Raw genomic sequence first — 21,480 nt, 5'->3', positions numbered from 1 at the left:
GTGTGGATCAAGTAGAAAACATTCGGCTATAAACGAAAGAAATAAGAACAATGCTATCCTGAAATGTTGTGACATGTTTTTGGAGTAGATAATCACAGCGACAGACCGACAGGATGCACTCCCGCCCTTGCCGTCAGCGATGTTTATTTTGACAGCTCAAGCAATTATCGTTTCCACGTCCCTTCGCAGCGTAAAAAAAAAAAGAGAAAAAAAAACACGCTGACAGTTTCTCACGCAGAAGGTTGAAATAAGGGAGGGAATGTGTTGAAATGTTAGTTGGATAAGGAGGGAGGGGGGGAATTGTTTTTACATGGTTTGTGGCCTTGAAGAATTAGCAGGGGATGGGAGAGGTAAGCGTCGCGTCACGTCACGTATGACGTCAAGCCGCCGGGCGGGTAAGATAACATGACAGCTGAGGCGGCTTTTCGTGCGATAGTGGAGGCGCCGAGCTCGTCTAGACACTGCCGCGTGGCCAGTCTAGAGGGGTGGTATCTATTTTTAGACGTCTTTTGTATGCCTGGCTGCTTACAGTACAGCTCTCGCCAAGATAAACGTGAACACACAGAGCCCAACAAAGTGTAACAGACTTGTTTTTCAGCCGATTTTACTCAAATTTTCGACTTTCTCTGCTCAAATTTTTCATGTTTTCTCAAAAAACGGTCATATAAACGGAATTGACGCATCAGAGGGGGCTCGTATCGGCGGGATTCTACTGTAATGGTACTTTTCGGGGATATATTCGCAGTGTAATATAGAAATGTTGTGGTTTTCGCGAATGTACTTACTTTTCGCGTTTTCATGCAAAATTCGCGATCGCGAAAAATTCCAGGCCCTACCGATACCCGATATTCCGATAATAGGCCTGTCTCATTTCTAATACTGATTATATAAAATTGTGGTTCTGGAGTATTGTTATAGACAATAATGAAAAATGTTAAATATTAATAAAACATATTTATGTGAATGTATATTTTTTTCATTAATTGTAAAATATTGTAAATTCACATAAAATGAAAGCTAATAACGAAATTATCATAATGGGCTACAAATAAGCTCTCTAAATTCAAATTCACGAGTCACTGCATGTACTTAGTCCAGTGTCTCAACTGTAATCTACGAAAAATACCGTCTGAAAAACATCAAACTTTTGTACCCTTTGTAAAATTTCATCACGGTAAACGACACGCTAGAAAGGAAGGTCTTCCATTAGCAAATTTTGTGACCATAGTTCAAGTGTATCACTCCATTTATTGGTGCGAAAACACGTTAAAAATACGTGAAAAGTAATTTCAATACAACTTTGAAACGTACTGCAGAGTTTATAAAACCACACATCTTGATTTATGTTATTTACAATGCACTCAATACAGCCAACATAATACCTTTGCTGCAACTGGCCCTACTTAAATACATTTCATATTTTAGCTTTTGTAAAACTTACGTAACGTCTTTGTATAGAACAGCAGTTGGCGACCATGAAACGACACGGAAAGAAAATGCCTGTTATATCCTTTACTTACTCTAGGGTTATATCAAGCAGCAACTTTATTCTTCCCAATGTTTACTTACGGCTACACCACTTATTAAATTAAATATCGTAATTATTTTTGTTTATGTTTTCAATTTATGTACACATAGTGAACTTCGAAAATTCATCAAGCGAAAACATTTTGCGAATATCTGAAATGAATAAATATGCCTTAATGACTGGGATTTGTGTATACATGGAAGAATTGAACCGTCGGGATGCATTGCAGTATCAGAAAGAAGAAATAGGCTTGAAATTGTTTCAGTGGAAAATATGCTTGGAATTACTAGGTAATATGGTGACGTGAAGAAAGATAAATTACGCCCGCGGAAAATAAGCTTGGAATTACAGTAAAGGTTATGTGAGAAGTATTATTGGAGAGAGCAAACATCGGTTATCAAAATATCGCAAGTATTTACCGATGTCAGATATTGAAAAATGTGCCGATATTACCGATCTCCGATATCGGATATCGAATATCGGGCCATCACTAATAAGAATTACTAAAAAAAACATATTTTGATAACATACACATTATAAAAATATGACAATAAAATGTTTTCCTGCACAATATATAGTTTGCAGAGTTATCATTTTGATCAACACTCATAACCAACACTGCCAGTCTGATAAATATAACAAATACATTTGTTTGATAAACCTTTGAAATGATACATAATCAATTACCCGACCTGTAGATATTAGATTTGTTTGTAACCCTTACACTAAATTAAAGCTAGTAAAAATGAGATACATAATACTAACAGCAAATTAATATATGATTAAAATACATTCGGTTTCAAGACATTATGATATTGTGTAGCATGAAAAATTACTGATACTGTTTTGTACTTAGATATTGACAATTTCCCTGTTTTTTCCTGATAGTACCTGAAGCCAGCCCCCTTTAACTCAGCATTACGGATAACCTGGATTGATTTACATAAACAAATATGCAAACAAAAATAATAAAATAAAAATGCCAAGCACAGTAATTAGAGTGAGCTAAGACATATGAATAAACATTTTAGAACATAAAAAAAAATTGCATTACTTGCAAGGTTAGCTGCTCTGTACAGTAAGTGCATGTTTGCTGGACTAAACACTGTATCACAATTAATCACACCATGCGATGAAACAGAATTCAAAGGCAACATACATTATAAAACATGTCTTGTTCAATATAGAATACATTTTTCTGCAAGTAATTGTATTAAAAATTTAAGAGTACTGGATAAGATGGGCTTATATTGCCATTTGATGTTTATTTCCTCCAAAAATTGTATTTAAATATTTCTCATAATGATATATCAATAATCCATGATAGAAAAATAACGGTTTCACAATATCTCTCTGATGTTAAAATACTGACAGAATTGTTTGTTTCACAAATAGAATGCCCATAAATGAATAGTTTGTAAAATCCCAGGGGGGAAAAGCGCATTTAATTTTTCCCAAATTCCCTGGTCAAATCTCACAACTGGAGGGCTTTTATATAAAAGTTACAAATAAACATTTTTTGAGCTACGTAAACCAAGTGCATAAGAAATCTATATTTATATAAATAAAACCACGCTCCTTGTACTCTGTGTGGCCATCTGCAATGCACTGAACCAACCACCATCTAGCTAGAATTAATACAACAACCGTAACTTTACAACCTGTTTTCATAGTCTCATGAACAGATTGCTGGGTTTCTTCTATACAAAAGCCCTCCAGTTATCTTTATCCCGAAGCAGCTCCAGTCCCAATGTACGGCAGAGCCACCGCGACTGACTTACCCGGCAGAGGGGTGGGTGCCTCGAGGTTGACGGGGGTCTTGGTGGCCTGGACCGGCACGGCCGCCGGCTCCACGGGCACCGGGGGCTCCTGCCTCACGTCGTGGCTCTCTGCCGCCGGCCGCGCTGCATCGCCCGGCGCCGGTGGCCGGCTGGGCTCGGCTCCGACGACGGCCGCCGCTGGCTCCGTCTTCAGCTCCACTGGCGGAAACACGAGCACGCAACCACGCTATTGTGACTCTGGGTGAGCCTGCCTACCCGGGCACACATACCATGTGCAGAGCTTCAGGAAAAAAAAACACACACAACTTAAAAACTGCACAAGATATCCGAGTAGTGTCTGTTTATGAAAAACTTTTAAGAATACACCGAGGGCAGATGAGTAGTTATGTTTTTGTATTTAGTTTTTAAACTGTATTTTCAAGAGTGAAAATGGCTAAAAACACATGTTTTTCAGATATTTTTAAAACAATGAACACCCGGAAATGAAGATAAAGGTGCAATGCAAGTCCTGTTTGTACTTTCACATTTTTAAAAATACAGTTTAAAAATAAAATATGGAAACAAAACTACACTAAACCCTGATTTTATGAACCCCAGATTTAATGAAGCAGCAATTTAACGAATACATTCTCAGGAACTATAAAAAAAATCAGAAATTTTGACACCAAAATATAATAAGAAAAAAAATTAAAAATTTACAATAAAAGCTTAAAAAAATTTTATTTCTTAATGCACAGTATACATTTTGTGTGGGTTTTAATGCTCTCAATTATGTTCCTATAATAAGAACCAAAAAAACTGGACATTCCGTTTAAATATGTGTCTGGCTAGGGCTGGTGGCAGCGGCGGCATCATGACATATTATGGCTTACATCTCCCTCCCCTGGTTTACATTCTCACCCCTCTTAACTATCTATCATTCCCTCCCCTCGTACAACAGGAGCTGAAGCCAGAACGAAAGATATTAATTTATATTTATGTACTTTGTTTTTAAATCTTGCCACAAAAATTAGGTACACATGTGTCATCCAGTTCCAAAACTTGTTATGTCCACAAAAATGATTTTAGAGATTTATATGACAATTGATAAACGGTAAACATGCGTTATTTCTGAAGTCCAAATATTCCACAAGTCGTTATTTCCCACCAAAAATCAATTTAAAAACCAGGTACAGTTCCAGAACTCATCAAGTCCACTTCATAAACAGTTCCATAGTCCATTACGTCCACCACTCAATTAGTAGACCAAAATTAGTTAAGTAGCATAACCTTTCACTATTCACTTATTGTGTCTGTTCTATTTGACATTATGTCTGAAGTAACCCAGCTTGCTAGTTAAATATGAAAAACTCACAAAAAATTGAAATTGCAGCTTTTTTTTCTCTCCCAAGCCCTGTTTCCAAAGTCAGATAGATTTCTTATATGAATTGGTACACCTGATGTTTATTTACACTCGAACCACTGTGCCGCCAAAAGTGATTTTCGGCACAATTCTTTAAATTTGAATTAAAATTATCATCTTAACAGGTATTTCCTACTAAATGCTTGTTCTGCTAGTTCCTCGAGTCGTTCCCAACGCAGTATCTGAGAATTTTCCAATTCCTTTGCGAGGCTAGCATCAGCCTCAGTTTTTCCCCACCTCAGTGCACGACCGGCGATTGAAATCCACCCAGCTTTTGTGACCAGGACCGCCTGTGGCTGCAGCTCTCAGGGCTGCCCGTTTATCAGAGCTCGCCTGATTCTATGTTCCAGGGCTCTCGAGCACGTATAGAAACTATAAGACATTTCTCACGAGCCAGCACTCCCCCCCCCCCCCCTTTCCCTCTTTTCCACGAATCACCGTCCAGAGCATTGACTGGTGCTTAACCCTGGCCTGCAACGGCCTGTCTCAAGGTCTGGACACTGATGTTGGAATGTACTGCCTCTGACCACTAGTGGCGGAGTTGTCAACTACTTACCTGGGTGTTAGAGAGTTTGCTTAGCACACCTGCCCTCTAGCGACCCACGCAACAAACATTCTCCTGTCTTTCTCTTCCAAGCCACCAGAGTGCTCCACCAGTCTCCTCCATAAGCCCCATGCTTTTGAAGTACTAGTCTCGTTCGAGATGTGCGAGTTGACTTCATCTCTGTTTCGGCCACTCCCCAGTAGATAGTGCTGCGATCAGGTGCCAATTGCAGTCGAGCTATCGAATTCTATATTTCCCGATCCCTCCTTCAAATATATTCAGAAACTTTTGGCCCTGTAGCCTAAGTATCCCCTCCTTCTTCCAAAGTGAATCACCTAATTTAATTAAGTGACACAGGTGCCATACCAGGAAATTCTTGGCGCGACTTTCAACTGACTGCATCGTTCTCGGCCAGCTCTCAGCTAGATTCAACTTCACTACATCAACTAAGATGTAGTCACCTCGTTAAGGGATGTTTTCCCAAATCTCGTTTATTTTTTGTTATTTTTTGTAAACAGTCAGTCAGAGTTATAGTGAATAGTTTGAAAATTTTTTGGTAATTATGAGTGCTTCCGCATCCACCGCACTAGTTTCACGGGCTCCTCGTCGAGACACCTCCTGATTCCAGGATCAATACCCTGTTTGGTGAGTTGTCGATACCCTTTCTCATACCTGATAATTCCCTTTTTTTGGCAGGCATTTGTGCCTATTTACGACTGTCTGCGGACTAGGGCTAATTCCTTTGGATTTGGCTTGTTTGCAGACAGGGTCCCAGAACCAGTATCCAAGAACCAGTATCCAAGAACCAGTATCCAAGAACCAGAGCCGAGATTGCGGCCAAATGGTCTTCCTGGCATCATAAGCAATAACCTCTTCAAATCAGCCGGCTACTGACTTTCACCTTCCAAATTCTCCACGACGACTCAGGACCCTTTTTGTTCCGAAACACCAACAGCGGGACATTTCCGCAATAATTAGTATGTCAGAAATTCAAGCGAAAATACAAAATTTAAATACCGCCACATTTTTATAATTATTTATTTATGTACAAACAAGATCGCCAGTGAGCGAATTCTATATGTTAACATATTGATCTATGTTTAATTATGTCAGAAATGCATTTGCGTAATTATTTTCGGGCCGGCCCTATTATAAATTTATTCTGTCATGAACTTAACTCATGTTAAGCTCTTGTTGTAACACTTCAGACATTTGAAATGAAATAAATTGAAGCACGCCTATAGACGAAACTGCATTCTTTATTTATTAATATAAAGTTATCAATCCAGTCCCCATAGTGTTTACTGGGAGGCATTTACTTTTCTTTGTTTGGCCTTTAGTGTCACCTCTGAGGTAGTAAGTTTTGTAAGCCTGTTTCCTTCCTTAATCCCAGCCACTTTCAAGGTAAATTATTATCATCTTATTATAATTTTATTAATAGATTTCACTAAATACTTTATAGACGCAAAGGCCATAACACCACATATCATTCTGCTGTGGTTTCAACAGGTTAGTTTTGCATTGTGCACACACGTTTTATGGCTTATTGTTATTTAATAGTTTTTTTTTTTTTCATAATAGAAAATGAAGATGATGTTACGAAAGGAGACTCTATAACATTGGCACCTGATGGTAATGCAAGAAAACGAAAGATGGATCCGGAAAATTGAGTTAAAGTTAGAGCCAAGAGAATAAGGTTAATTATTAATTATTATATTACTACTTTATTTGCCTTTTATTTATCAAGTAACTTGTCCATGTATATGTAGTTAGTTAAATTTATACAAACTTTATATACACTATATATAAATATATATACGTACACAACTTAATCTAAATAGTACTTTTTTTTTTTCAGATATACATCAAAAACTCTACCAACCATGCCAACCTGCAAACACAAAGGCATACCATTTAAATGCAAAAATTGGGAATGCATGATGTAAGATACTTGAATCAGATGTTTTACATCAAGTTCAAAATGAGTTTATTATAAAGTTTGTGACTTCAAATTCCCTCTCGCAGAAGAAACAGAAGGAATATGAAAGAAAAGAAACAACTAAGTATTTCCTTAACAAGCAGCTTAATGGTGTTGTTACTAGAGTACATACAAGTATGTAAAAAAAATCATTTGTGGAAACACTTGTATTAGCCATGATCGTGTCCAGAATTTGTGTAAACAGTTTTTTGAACAAGGCACTACACCTGTAGACAAATGAGCAGGGGACTAAAGATTTAATGCTTTCCCAAATAAGCAAGAAGCTGTGAGAGCTTTCATAAAATCAATTTATTTAGTTAAAAATATTGCAGAGCAAAAACCAAACACAGGTTTTACTTAGGTAGTGATTTGTCCATTACAAAACTATGTTGAATGTACGACAAACAAAGAGAAAGTGAAATGTGACTTGTTTGAACAAGACTTGAACATTGGGTTTGGATCGCCAGGAACTGACATGTTTTAATTTTGCCTTATACCTAAAGAGTAACTGGCGAAGAAGAAAGAGCTAAATTAAATGCTGAGATTACCGTACACAATGCCAAAGCTAGGGCTTTTAACAAAAATCTTCATAATCCTGTTGAAAGAGTACAAATTATTACTTTTGATTGCCAAAAAAATCTTCTCCTCTCCAAGTTGCCTGATCAGTCCCCTTATTACCTCGGACAAGTGTACTATTATATCCTGACAGTGTTTGAGAGTTTACCCACAGATAAAAAAAAACAACACATTCTGCTATATTTGGCTGCAAAGTGGGTATGCCGAATGTTCCTGTGAAATAGCTTCATCAATTTACCACCGTCTGTGCAACACTAATTTATAAGCATTAAAACGATCAAGCATGTCGCAGATGGCTGCAGGGAATAAAATAAAAATTATATTGCTGTCGTCAGAATGGTATGCACTTGGCTAGCAAAAAAATTCTCCCAGCAGTAAAAGAAGTCAATATTCTGTTCCTAGTTGTAGGTGATTCCTACATATCCCTAGATCGTATTTTTTGCAGAATCGAAAAATTAACGATTACTAACCCTGAAAAGTATGAAGAACTTTTCAAGGATGTTGGAACTGTTTATAAATTGGGCACTGATCTGGATGTACAGGACTGAAAAACAGCCATATTGGTATTTCCAATACATGGAGAAACTCCAGCTGTACTAGGTACTACAAAAGCTCCAGCAAACAGGCATTTTCAGTTTATGCCTAGGAAAGAAATTATTCTGACAAAGCACAACACTACCATTAAAGTTACACCTGTTAAAAAACATTTACCATGATTGAGATTGGCTACAACATGAATGTGGGCATAGCAAAGACTATCTGCAGAAAAGACAAATCCTGGAATGATAATACACCAAAAATTATTAATAAAAGTGTCATTGTAAAGGCTGTGAAATTGAATGACTTGAGGTCTCTCCTCCAAAAACACTATGGCCCTGAGTGGGGCATGCAGCCAAACCTCCAGTTCTATAAACATTTTTGCCTGAGGGCGGGGAGCAGATAGCAATTACCGAAACGTCGCTTGTTTCTGTTTTGGAAAACTATTGTGTTTGTTTCGTCTTTACGTTTTGTTGTGTTTTTGTCTCATTTCTACTGTTGTGCTGGCTTGTTTCTGTTTTGGAAAACTATTGTATTTGTTTTGTCTTTTCGATTTGTTGTGTTTTTGTCTCGTTTCAACTGTTGTGCTGAATTTTTTTGGGGTTCAATTCATCATTTGTGGGGGTTTTTTCGTTCTCTTAGTCCATTTTTCTTTGTTTGTTGACCATATTCCTGTTATGGAATATTATGTGGTGTATATATCCTGTTGACAACAGCAATTTTTGCTTCATTTGTGTTTTTTGTCTTTTGGTTTTTTGTAGTTTTCTTCTACAGACATACATGTGCTTAGCAATGGCGTATGTCCAAAAGCACTCCCATTGCACAAATCTTTCAAAGATAATTATAAAATACAATTTTAGGATGAATACATCTGTGGCTCTAAAAAAAATATTTTCTTTTCTGTAACACAAAAGGATTTGAGAAAAAGACAAAGGTTTAGAAATAACCTACAAAAAATCATATTACCATCATTTTGGAAGAATAGAATTTTCCCCCACCTACAGTATTATTTTAGTTGATATTTCACTTGATGTAAGTTTTTGGACATACGCCATTGCTAAAAACTTACATCAAGTCATGCACTCCCATTGCACAAATCTTTCAAAGATAATATTGATATTTCACATTGTTTCTTTACATTATTCTGTGATGTTTGTATTAACAATCTTTTACTACATGTAATTGTCTACCTTTGGAAATAAAACTACATATATGATTACTAGGGACCCCAGAAAATGGTAAATAAAACTGGCTCATTTCGGTGTAAAGAAATGACAAAAGCGGTGCAAAATATCGGTGTAAAAATAAGCAATCAGTAGAGACCCCAAAAAATTGTGAAAAAATTATGCCATTGGCGGTGTAAAAAAACCTCATAGCGGTACATATAAATGAGGAAAGCGGTGTTTACGAATATTGTACATATAATGTTATATTGTACATAAAAATACAATTATAAATAGCTGTTAAATTTTGTATGTGAAAATCTTCTTTACATAAACAGGAAAAATGTAAAAACTTAGTGAAATGATTCATTCGATTCAACATTGTTATACTTTTTGATTACAATACTTTACATATGATACCTAGGTACTACTCATCTCAAGAAAATACTTATTCTCACATGGTATTTGGTACAGTTTTAAAACCTGTTTTGTAAGTCAGTATTATTTTTTATACAGTATCAAAGTGATGTCTCATTTTGAAAAAAAAAAATTTTTGTTGTAAACTAAAGAACACGGGCTTTACAAAGACTAAACACATTTTAAGAAAGTAAAAACATTTGAGATATTCCATTAAAAATCCTAAGTTACAATACACAGTATTTCAATATCCAAATTCAATTATAGTCTATTTCACTGTACATACTAGAAATTCTCCTCTGCAGGTAAGATTGGTTGGTACACAAATGTGTAACACAACAGTTACCATAGTATCTTTCATAGGCACTACAAAGTAGCAGACTCTGCTTTATATCAGCCCACTTTTTCTGTCGTTTCATCACACCAGAATACAATCTGTTTGTCTTCTACAGTGTGCCTTACTGCTTCCTTATTTGCCTGGCATAAGTTTCTCTAAGAGTGTTGGCTGATGATGGCAAATCCCCTGCACCTAAAATGTATACATAACTTACAATATACTTATAAATAGGTAGCATTTATAAGGTTATCGCTGAAAATATTAATGGGCTAATTTACTCAAAACAATTCTTAGCCAAACCTAACCTAACCTTTTCAAGATTACTGCTGGATTACAGAGTCAAACCATCAATCAATCAAAAATATCTTGTGGTGTGCTCACCATTTCACAATGCAATCCATCCTATTTATGTGTTTGTTAATCTGAGGTACTTGCATATTTATTTGAAGTAAAGGTAAGTTGGGCCTAAAGGTAAGTTAATTGATAATATTGTAGGCCTACATATTCTTATGAACTTTTATTAGAGGGGGAAAACATTTCTAAATAAATAAGGCTAACCTTCAACATGGGTGTTAAACCATTCCCTCATAGCTGGATGATCAGCTTTTTCCAAAGGAATGTTCACTTACAGCATCATATTAACAAAATCAGAAACAAATTCTTGTTTTCTGCACTTTCAAGCTTGTTTGCTTTATTCACGCTGTCGCCTATCGAGATTTGTTTAGACACGGTAGAATGCTTGACAAAAAAATTGTATTTTTTGTTTTGTTTTGTGTGTGTTATTTGCCACATGCTTTTTGCACGTGTCTTTGCGTGTCCAATCAACCCGCACGTTGCAGAACTTGCACATCACAATTTTGTCCCGCTGATCAAAAAAATAAAATCATCCGATTTCATCTCTCTTTCGCGATCAAACATTGTCGAAGTTTTCGGCATCTTAGCCATAAATTCAATTGTATCACAAAACTTACAAAATGTGGACGGTAGTTGTAAACACTCATAGATATGCGCACGCAAAAATGACTGCCATCTTAGCTCCATGCGATTAAATTAGGTTAGAAAAATCGACACCAGTGCGCCTTGCGGCAGAAACGACCATTATTCAAAACACGAAAACTGTGGACAGTCAATTTTGTTATGTTGGTAGTGCGCACATATCGATTGTTGACATTTTTTACATTTTATTTTCATTTGCGATGGCAATATTTACTGCTTGTAAACAGAGTAATAAAAATATATGGATTTCAGTAACGTGTCAAAAAGAAGATAATATCATGGCACTAGTCTTTCAGTCTATGTTTATTTCACGCCTATGTTTATGATGGCGTAATTAAATAGAACTTGCGACATAAGGACATTATTTTGTGCGAAAAAGTGTGAATTTCGCGCGAAAAAGCATGAACTTCGCGCGAAAATTCGTGAACTTCGCGTGAAAATTCGTGAATTTCGCGACTATGTCGAAATAAAAGGAAAGTCACAAAATTCGTTTAAAGTATCAAATTTTCGCGTTATCTCCTGAATTTCGCGCTTCACCATTATTCAGGGTCTCTAATGATTACCATACTATAATGCAAATGTAAAATCTAGGGATTGAGAAAACACTTTGTATTAATGACATTTTTGTATTAACAGGATTTTTATTAATGAGGTTTCACTCTAGTTATTTCATAACCAATATGTGATGTGAAGTTCCACCATACCAATGGAACTAACCTGCTGTGTCAGGCGGTTTATCTTTGTTCATCTGCAGGTTCACGTCCACGACGTGCGGAGCTTCATGTTGGACGACGTTGGGTCGAGCGTCCTGTTGAACCTGGAGTTTGGCCACAGCTTCGTTGGATGCATAAAGTGTCGCATACGTTCCCAGCACCAAGATTAGTGCCCCCACAAACAATACCACCTAGAAGGAAATGAAGACTCCTGAAGCACACCACAAAATGTAATTTGAAACTTTTAGTTACTGTTCTATAAAAAGGAATTCTACACTAAACACCAACTAATTTACCAGTATGAACATGAATGTGTACCTATGTCAATTTCACAGAGACTTATTCAGTATGTACCGATGTCCTCACAAATCTGTAATAAAAATTCCATGTCCAAAATTTCAAATATCCCCATTTTTTTTTTCATTTTTTTTTTAATAATAATTTACCTATTTTGCACGGCTAGTCTATTTCTCTCTCCATTTTCTCTATTGCAAACAGAACCTTGCACACAACAAGTTATAGTGTGTGTGACTGAGCACATTGCTTTCACAACCTGGGTAATGGCAGACTAGAGCATTACATTTTCACTTCAAATTACTACTATAACTAGGGAATTTCCATGACTTTTCCCAGATTTCAATTAAGTTCTTTGACTTTTCCCTACCAATTCCAACTGATTGGTGCTTGATTTTGCCCGACTTTCCATAATGTTGACACCCTGTTGGCTGGTGTGATCGTCCCAAGAATCTGCCCAGCCCAGCTGAATTCAACGTTGGACCACTTCCTCGTCCTAACACTGGATTCCAGGATCAAACAGTTGACTCCAACTCATGATGTGGATTATCATCATGTAGAGAGCTGTTTAACATGTTGATGTATCCAAGGAAATATCAATAAAACTGTGATTGAATGAGATACTATAATTTTCCTGAAATTTACTGTCTAAGTGTCAATTTAAAATATATTTTTTTTATTACTGTCTGGAGTTCAAACCAATATTCTTCTAAAGAACTGTGTTACAGCAATTGTAATTTTGTTAAAATATTATTTAAACATTAATACTTTTATTCAAACCGTTGCCTGTAAATACATTCAATGATTTAACTTTATGATCTTAAGAGTTTCTAACATATTTGATTTACTCACTTGTTAAATTGATTTAATCATGAATTTGGGTAATTTTAATCCCAGAGGTCTAGCTCTTAAAGCACTGAGTTCAAGTCCAAGTACTTACATATATTTGGTAGTGAGTTTTATTTCATAAGTCATTATTTTGAATATGACATTTTGAAAGATTACCCTCTTTTATTGCATAATCGTCGCACGCGCGTAATCGTCACACACATATTTTAGAGCGTCAAAATTTGGATAAAAAAAAAAACTCTCACGTAAACGTCCCATGGTGTTTTTGGTCCCGCTATTAGATGCCGAGCGCTTTGTGTAGGTATCTTTTCAATATAAAACAACGTATTTTAAAGTATAAATATAATATTTATTCAGAAATTACTGCGCACTTATTTAAATAACGGAAATACGAAGCTGTCTGATGTGTACATTTTCTTCTAAAGACTTTTTAAACGTTATAATCTTCATTGTTCATCTGCGTTGCCGCAGTGTACCGCTTACAAAAATGTAGCCAGCGCTCGTTGCAATCATTACTGTTTGGTTATGTTGATTCCCGTAAAGTGCGCGCACACGTAGTCGAATATTGATATCTCGCCGATTGCATGCAACGCACGCTCTCTATGCGGTACCGAGTTAACTACATTTGATATCCCGCTCACTTGTGGTGTTTACTACGGTAGTTACGCGTTCGTTCTGCTTGCATTTGGATCACAGATTTTGTTTTTCTATTTTAAGTTTGTTTTTCTATTTAAAGTTGAAGAAAGGTTTTTGTTGCATGACTTATTAAATTAAATTGTTTGGCGTGCTCTTTTATACTTCACTTTGTAAATAAATGTACTTTCCAGGAATGGGTTTTGTTTTTATGAATACTTATCTAACAAAAAAAAATTTTTTTCGCATAATTGTCGCACCCCTAATTTTCAAACTTGATTTTAGAATAAAATGTGCAACGATTATGCAAGAAAACACAGTATATGATTTGGCTTGTTCTCTTGAGCTGCAGAATTGAGCAACGGTTAGGATCCTTATTAGCTAACTTAGCTTCTGTTGAATCAAAACATATTTTGTTTATATATTCTATTGGTGAATTATACTTTATCATTGATATAAGGTACGTTGTTCACGTAATATGATCAAGAACATCAATCATTCAATTCAGTTTGATTTGAGATAATTTTTCAATTTATGTTACACTGCACCCTTTTCAAGCTTACGTAAACTCTGTATGTCAATTTCAAGAATTAGTTGGTTAAAATTGGTTTAATTACTATCTTAGTTTTACAGACTATTATTATTGAAAAAATTACGTTTAAAACATTGTGTCATTACAATTTTTGTTGTACATGATGTGAAACTTTCAAAAGTTCACATAACAACAATAAAAACTTTCAATTCTAAAGTGTACAGTCTTCACCATGTTAATAACTGAAGTAAAAAAAAAAACCTCAGCCTAGGCCTGTGCGAAGCTTCGACTTTGCAAATCGAATCGAAGCTTGTTTCAATATTCGATTCGGCTTCGCCAGTAATTTGCTATTCGTTTCATTTGAAGCTTTGAACGTGATGCGAAGCTTCGCGTGCATTGCAAAGCTTTTTTTAAAAAAAAAAAAAAAAAACCGTCGGTAAATACAGTCGTGCGAGAAAGTGCTACCTCAATGAGTCCCAATACAGCCTTAGTTTTCCCTGCAAATCATCAAACATGCTACGAATACGAATATTAATGGCCACGTAAATAGAGTTTATTGAACAAATGAACATCAACAATCTCCAGTTGCAGCCACGGCCGTAGTTGCTACTTTGTTTTTAGTCGTGAGGTGTGAGGTTATGATGACAAAGAGTAAACATTCTCTTTACCACGTAAAATGGCTAGTTCAAGCCGAAGTTCTGATGAATCACCGGGTTTTTGTTTAAAGCGTAAAAGAACAAGTCTTATTTGGGATTATTTCACCGAATCGGGAAGTTCGGCGGCAATGTGTAACGAATGCAATAAATTTTTCTCGACGCCACGAGGCAAGTTTATTCACACTACCCAATGCCAAACAAATTGTATAAAGAAAATTATGTCTATTAGCATACATCTGCTTTTTGTTTTTCACGGAAGTATTGCCCTACAGTATACTAAGTATTCAATACTTTTGAAATTATATAATCTTTCTTTTTATATGTAAATATCTGTTTGAACCTAACTATAAAATAAACTTGTTTAATTTTAGGAGTAAAGACGCAAATGATATTGTGAAGTCATGACCGCACTTTATTTAGAGTTTTCAATAATTCTTCTGCCTTTCAAAACAAGATTGTGCCAAAAAAAAATTTTTTTTGTTTGTTACCATTTGCAACTAAGAAATGCAAGTAATGAAACATTTTATAGTATATCATCATAACATACAGAGACGTTTCGTTTAATTTAAAAAGGATAATTTTATAGAATATAATACGTTCTTCTGAAAACAAATATAAATAAAAAGTTAAATACCTATCAACATATTTGATGATTCTGTGAAACAACACTGCAATAATTACAGTTAACCATTTGAACAGTTAGGTTAGTTTTATTTATAATACAATAAAATGGTTTCAATTATTGGAATGATAAGATTATGTTAGGATAGTTAATGATGAGAGGGGCTCATCAAAACAAAAGTAATCAAAAATTTTCAAATGCATTTTTTTCTTACTTACATTTTTTCTAATTCTGTAAAATGGAATTGCAATAGTTTAAGTAGTTTCCTGGTAATTTATCATTTCAATGGTTGGTTAGGTTAACTATATCTAAAATAACATTGTAACATCATGTGGATGGTTGGTTGTTTAGGTTAGTGTGGCTACAGTAAAAATATTGTAAAATTTTAGGGATAACTAGGTTAGTTAGCTACATTTAAAACTCTGTAAATTTGTTTGAATTGTTTGTTAGGTTAAGTTTGTGACATTTAACATGTAAAGTCATATGAATGGTTTAGTTTGGTTTGTAGCATTTAAGATTCTTTGTGGGACAATGAAGGAACACTAGCAAAAATTAATTTTTTTTTAAATATTTTATTTTCTGTTTTCACCCCTCCCATAAATAATTGCCTAGGTTAGGTGAGCTACACCAAAAATACTGTGAATTGGTGTGGATTGTGAACAGTTGGTTAGGTTAGGTAAGCAACATTAAAAATACTTAATATAAGAAGTAAGAGAAATGATGTCAAGAAATATATTCGCAATTCGATTCGGCTTCGCGAATATTTTTATTATTCGATTCGATATTCGCTTCGCATCCAAAAAACACTATTCGCACAGGCCTGCTCAGCCCCACTTTCACATATAGACAGCAAAACAATTTTTTTTATTTGGTTGTATTAAAGTTTAATACAAATTCCTTGCTGATGTGTTGTTCAAAATATTTATTTGATGTTTGACAATACTCATTTCAACACAGAATTTTTAAGATTATTCCTAGTGACTACCATTCGTGCTGTTAAACCAAATTCTAGCATTACCCTTTATTCAGCTAAAGTTTGTTTTGCTTCCACTTCGTAGACTAATACCTCCATTTGTCGTTAATTTCATTGAATATTTAGTCTCAACGTTTTTGCAGCAAGAATGGGTACAGTACCTGAGCCAGCAGGCGGTCGCGGGATCCCTTGGTGCTGACGCGGACGAACGCCACTGCAGGGAACACGATGCACGTGAGCACGCCGATGGTGGAGCCCACCAGCCCCAGCACCAGCTCGATGCTGGGCACCAGCAGTCCTGCCGCCATCGCCAGACCCACCACCAGGAGCGTGATGCACTTGAAGCGGGCCTCCGGGATGTGGCTGGGCACCCCGTCGTGGTGGCCCACCTGCGGCTGCAACCACCCGCGTCAGAACACACTCCCCAGTGAGGAGTGTATTTGTATTAATGATGCAGATGTGGAATCATAGGTTCGAAGCTCGCAGGTGCTTGTAGTGCGGTGTCACCTCTAAGGGCAAGGTTATGGACTGGCCTACAGTCTTCTCGTCATGCATGGGGCAATTATGAGATTTGAGTAGTAGCCATGATATTATAAAGTGGGGAAATGAAGACAACGATATAATTCAAGTCCCTTGTGTGTTTTCAATAATCTCTAACCGTGAGTTTCATATCTATCGTTTTTAGCCAGTTTCAAAATCCAAAAATTACAATCAAAAATTAAATTTGAAAAGAAATAACTACCATTCCGAACTTAATATTAATTTTGAAAGATTTGTGCAATGGGAGTGCATGACTTGACATGTCAAAGAACTTAATATTTTCTTAAATTTTTTTCGCAACCCAACGTCAGTCATATATCTTGAGCAGTTTTAAATTGCCTGGGTTCTTCTGGAGCTATGCAAACCATGTGTGTGTGCACAGGTAGGCGGAGCTCTCAATCTGGTACGTTTAGGACAAAGATGCCGGAGTAACAATTTTGCTGTATTATTGAACGCCAATATAGTTTTAATTGGAATAGCAATAAAGGAAATTTGAATCGGAAAAAATAAACTGCCAGAAAACAAGCAACACTGTACTGAAATGAAAACTGACGGTAACGATCAATTCTGAGCAAACTAAAAACGCAGGCAGCGCAGTGATGCAACCTGATGACCAAGGTCAAAATCCGGAATCCACCCGGAAAAATACGAATATTGGTGCCGGGTTACAGAATGTGCAGCAACACAGAATGTTTCACTATAATTATATAATTGTTAAGTTGGGCTTTTCATTTCTTCAACAGCAAAGTTATTAAATGACATTAAGGCACATAGACATAACACAATCACAAACCAAGGAAAATGGGGGAGGAATTGACCGTAACTTATAGTAACAAACCTTTTCAGCATTCGGCTGGACGTCTGAAGTGATATCGGAAAACCACTGGGTATTTGAGGACCCATTAAAAATTATTTTCATACTTTATTAACGTATTGCATATAAATCTCTTTACAATGAAAAAATTAAAACATTCCAGTGAATAAAAAGGAACCAGAACACAAGGTAGCAAATATATTTTTATTTACAAAAGTTATTCTTTTATTTTCTTTACTTCAAGAGCTTACAATTGTCATCGTTCCCTGTTTCGAAACTTCAGCAGATTCCAGTACTATCACCATGGTGGAGTGGAGATGGACTCATATCACAGTGATCAACGCTAGATGAAAAATATCAATTCCGAGTGTATAAAATATGATGAACTCCGACTGTAAATTGGTATGTAAATAAGGTAAATTTTGTTATATTGCTATTTGTGTAGGGTTATAATGTGTTGTGTGTAATTTTGAGTAGTGATAAAGTTCATTAGTTTACATTCAAGTGAAATTTTAACTTCTGTTTTAATTCTTCATAGTAGATTCTCAATTGTTTAATAGCCTATTTAAGTGCTTTAATTCAAACTTGCATTTTTTCCCTTGTACTCAGAGGATATCAGAGATAATTATTCTTGTAACGTTATTATTGAATAACGTCTTTATCAACTGTGCTAATCCGAGTAACTTTTAAAATGTTGATATTCAAGTGTTTAAAGTAGAGGATTATGTAGACTCTAACAGATATTTAACGATTTCAACACTCTTCTATTGGTACCTAACTGTCATCATTACCCTATTACAACAGTATAGCATTCGAATGTTAGCTATATTTAACTAGTACATAAATGATAATACCAAATTTTAAAAAAGTAATTATAACTAAATTTTTGTTTGCATACATTAATGTCAAGTTCTGTGCAGATTGAGTTAGAAAATCATAAAGCTGTTGTTTTCTGAACAAATTATTTTAACTTCATTTCCTTCTGAGTAAAGTAATTTTGTTGATATTAAATATTTTCAAGGGTCTGCAATGGCGCCATATTTCTGATAACATGACGATTACTTTCAATCACTGAAGAGATTAACTTTTTTCTGTGTGTTTAGCTGGCATCACTATATCTTAATCGAAGACATACTAGTTTACTTACGCAGCTACTTCTCACTTTTAGGGGTTAAACGCACACTTTCGTGGGTGAGACTCTACACAATCAACATTGAATGATAGCTCTTAATTGTGTTTTATTTTACATTTGCTTCCCAACATATATAAACAGTTTTAATACTGACTGTAGTTCACGTTTAGGCTTGTCATTTTGCAGCTATTGATCCATACAAATAAATGCACGCTGGAATCGGTACACCCCTAGCCAGCATCTGGGCTCCAAGTCACTATGTAAAAGAATAAAACATTTCGACATTTCAGTGTTTTTTTTCTGGGGGTAACAATTGTGCAATGTAGGAAACTGAATTTGAGTACAGTAAGTCCTCAATTAACGGACAGGTTTCGTTCCCGGAAATTTCCGTTAAGAAAAATGTCTATTAATTAAATCATGTTTCCCCATAAGAAACAATGTTAATGTTCCGGGTCACATTCCTAGGCCTTCCAAAAATGCCTAACATGCGACGTAAAAACTTCATGGCCGACTTGTGACATACCAGGCAGTGGGAAGATAATGTTTCACAGCACAGTAAAAATTCAAAACCTTCAGAGCTTAGAAAGGTTGTAAACTGGGTAGTCCGGTGACCTTGTTACGAACAAGTGGGCAGCCCACAACCTAACCAACCGTGATATCATAGTCTGGCGATTCAACTCTTAATTATCCACCAATGTCACTGCCATGAAATGAGGAAATATCATCCAACTATTCAGTGGTCACAAAACTGACAGCACGGACACCCAAAATCCTTCAAATTCCAAGAATAATATTTTCTACCTCGGCAAATTCACTGTCGGTCAAGGCACTGTTAGGTCACTGGTGTGTGTAGATCAGCCTGAAGTGAGTATGCATGTGTGATGAAAAGGTGGTTACTTGGTTAGACAATGGAGGGGAGAAAACTCACATAAAACCTTTCTCCTTTCTGAAACTAGAGGCAGATTATTTTCTTTTTTCATCCATACAGCTACGTAGAACTAAACAAGTATGTACACAATAAGATTTCACTGAACACAACAAACTATAGGAACTTAACCTGTGTTTTTTTGGGGTAAACACACTGCGAATGCACAGAGCATGTACAACGAAGGACTAATAGCTGGCTACAAAACTGTTTGCAATAGAATGGTTTGCATACTGTATACGTAACCATCCGGAAAGTCGGTGAATGATCTGCACAGATTCCCTAGTCATATCGGAATGTATGGGCAGATGGAAGGGTTGAGTTGGCTGTCGTTTTCTTTGCCACATGCACTGTAAATATATTATCGCAGTGTCTTACACTCTATTTTATAGTCGCAACAGAAAAGATACGCAGACACTCTTTTAAAGAATTTGTGTCATTCTTTGATAACCATTATGCTTGCATTCAAGAATTATTCAAAGTGTAATCCGTTCAGCACTTGGGATAAGAGTGAATATACAGAATATTCAAGTATTACCAACCCCGCACGTTAGTCAGTTCCGACGCAGAAATGTCCGCAGTAACGACCTAATGAGTTTGACATCCGAAGAAAATTAAAGGCAACAAAATATAGTATTCATTATAACAATGTCCATTAATCGAGGATTTATCTGTACCTGTTTGGAATGTTTATGACAGGATCAAGATGGCTCCCAGAGTTCTTTGTTTTAATTTTTTGGTTTATAGATTTGATCTGAGTTTTACTCATATACTAATAAAAGTAATTTCTAGTTAATGTGATATCATTCTAAGCCAGAGGCAGTATTTGTAGCTTTGCAGGAACCACTCCTGCCCTGTCGTCCCCAACTATTAAGAGTATTTTTTGAGAGAAATAAATATTGTGATTTTGTCATTAAAATAGATTAGCTGGATATATAGATTCAAGGTCATGGAGACCATACGCATAGAATATTGTGATTAATATTCTGGTAAGTAATTTTGATATTTAATTATGTTATCTATAAAAAAAAGGTCATTTGACTACATATTTACTGGTTTTCACGTTGTTAGGTTAATTTTGCTATAAACATATTTTTCATAATTTTATTTAATTTAAATTTTATTTTTATGCCCATGTTTTACGTTTGCATATTTAGAACTTTTCACTGTGTTTCTAGAACAATAGATAGTCTTTTGGTAAAGTAAAAATGGCACTGAATCTCCAGACAGTTAATCAGTTACTAAGACGTTACGGTGCTTCTGAGATTTATTTATTATGATGGGAAAAACTGCAGATGTTAGCTCCCATGGGAAATGGTAAATTTATCAGGTTACATATCAGCCAATTTAAAAATACTTATAATATTGTTGTTCTTTTTTTTTACAGTAACCCCCAGATGCAAGGATAATGTATTTTATTTAGTACAGTAAAACCCTATTAAGACATTTTTCAAGGGACTGGATACTAAAAACTTCTTAACAGGGAAAACATCTTAAAAGAGAAATACATCTGCTTCATAAAAACAAATTTTAATAAA

General features: G+C 35.6%; 1 protein-coding gene across 5 annotated transcripts in view; it reads right to left on the bottom strand.

Moving 5' to 3' along the window:
- The window catches only part of LOC134545905 (putative sodium-coupled neutral amino acid transporter 10), a 93,160-nt gene that overhangs the window by 19,642 nt on the left and 52,038 nt on the right, over positions 1–21,480 (bottom strand). For all 5 annotated transcript variants that reach the window (XM_063388647.1, XM_063388643.1, XM_063388646.1 and 2 more), the window contains exons 8-10: positions 16,693–16,926; positions 11,977–12,163; positions 3,310–3,507 (exon numbers count right to left, since the gene is read on the bottom strand). In XM_063388647.1, coding sequence (XP_063244717.1) covers positions 3,310–3,507; positions 11,977–12,163; positions 16,693–16,926 — 619 coding nt within the window. The remainder of the gene's footprint in view (positions 1–3,309; positions 3,508–11,976; positions 12,164–16,692; positions 16,927–21,480) is intronic.

Source organism: Bacillus rossius, chromosome 1 (assembly GCF_032445375.1).
Source record: "Bacillus rossius redtenbacheri isolate Brsri chromosome 1, Brsri_v3, whole genome shotgun sequence".
Lineage (NCBI taxonomy): Eukaryota > Metazoa > Arthropoda > Insecta > Phasmatodea > Bacillidae > Bacillus > Bacillus rossius.
Note: the sequence above shows the minus strand (reverse complement) of the source record. Positions and strands in the feature narration are given on the sequence as shown.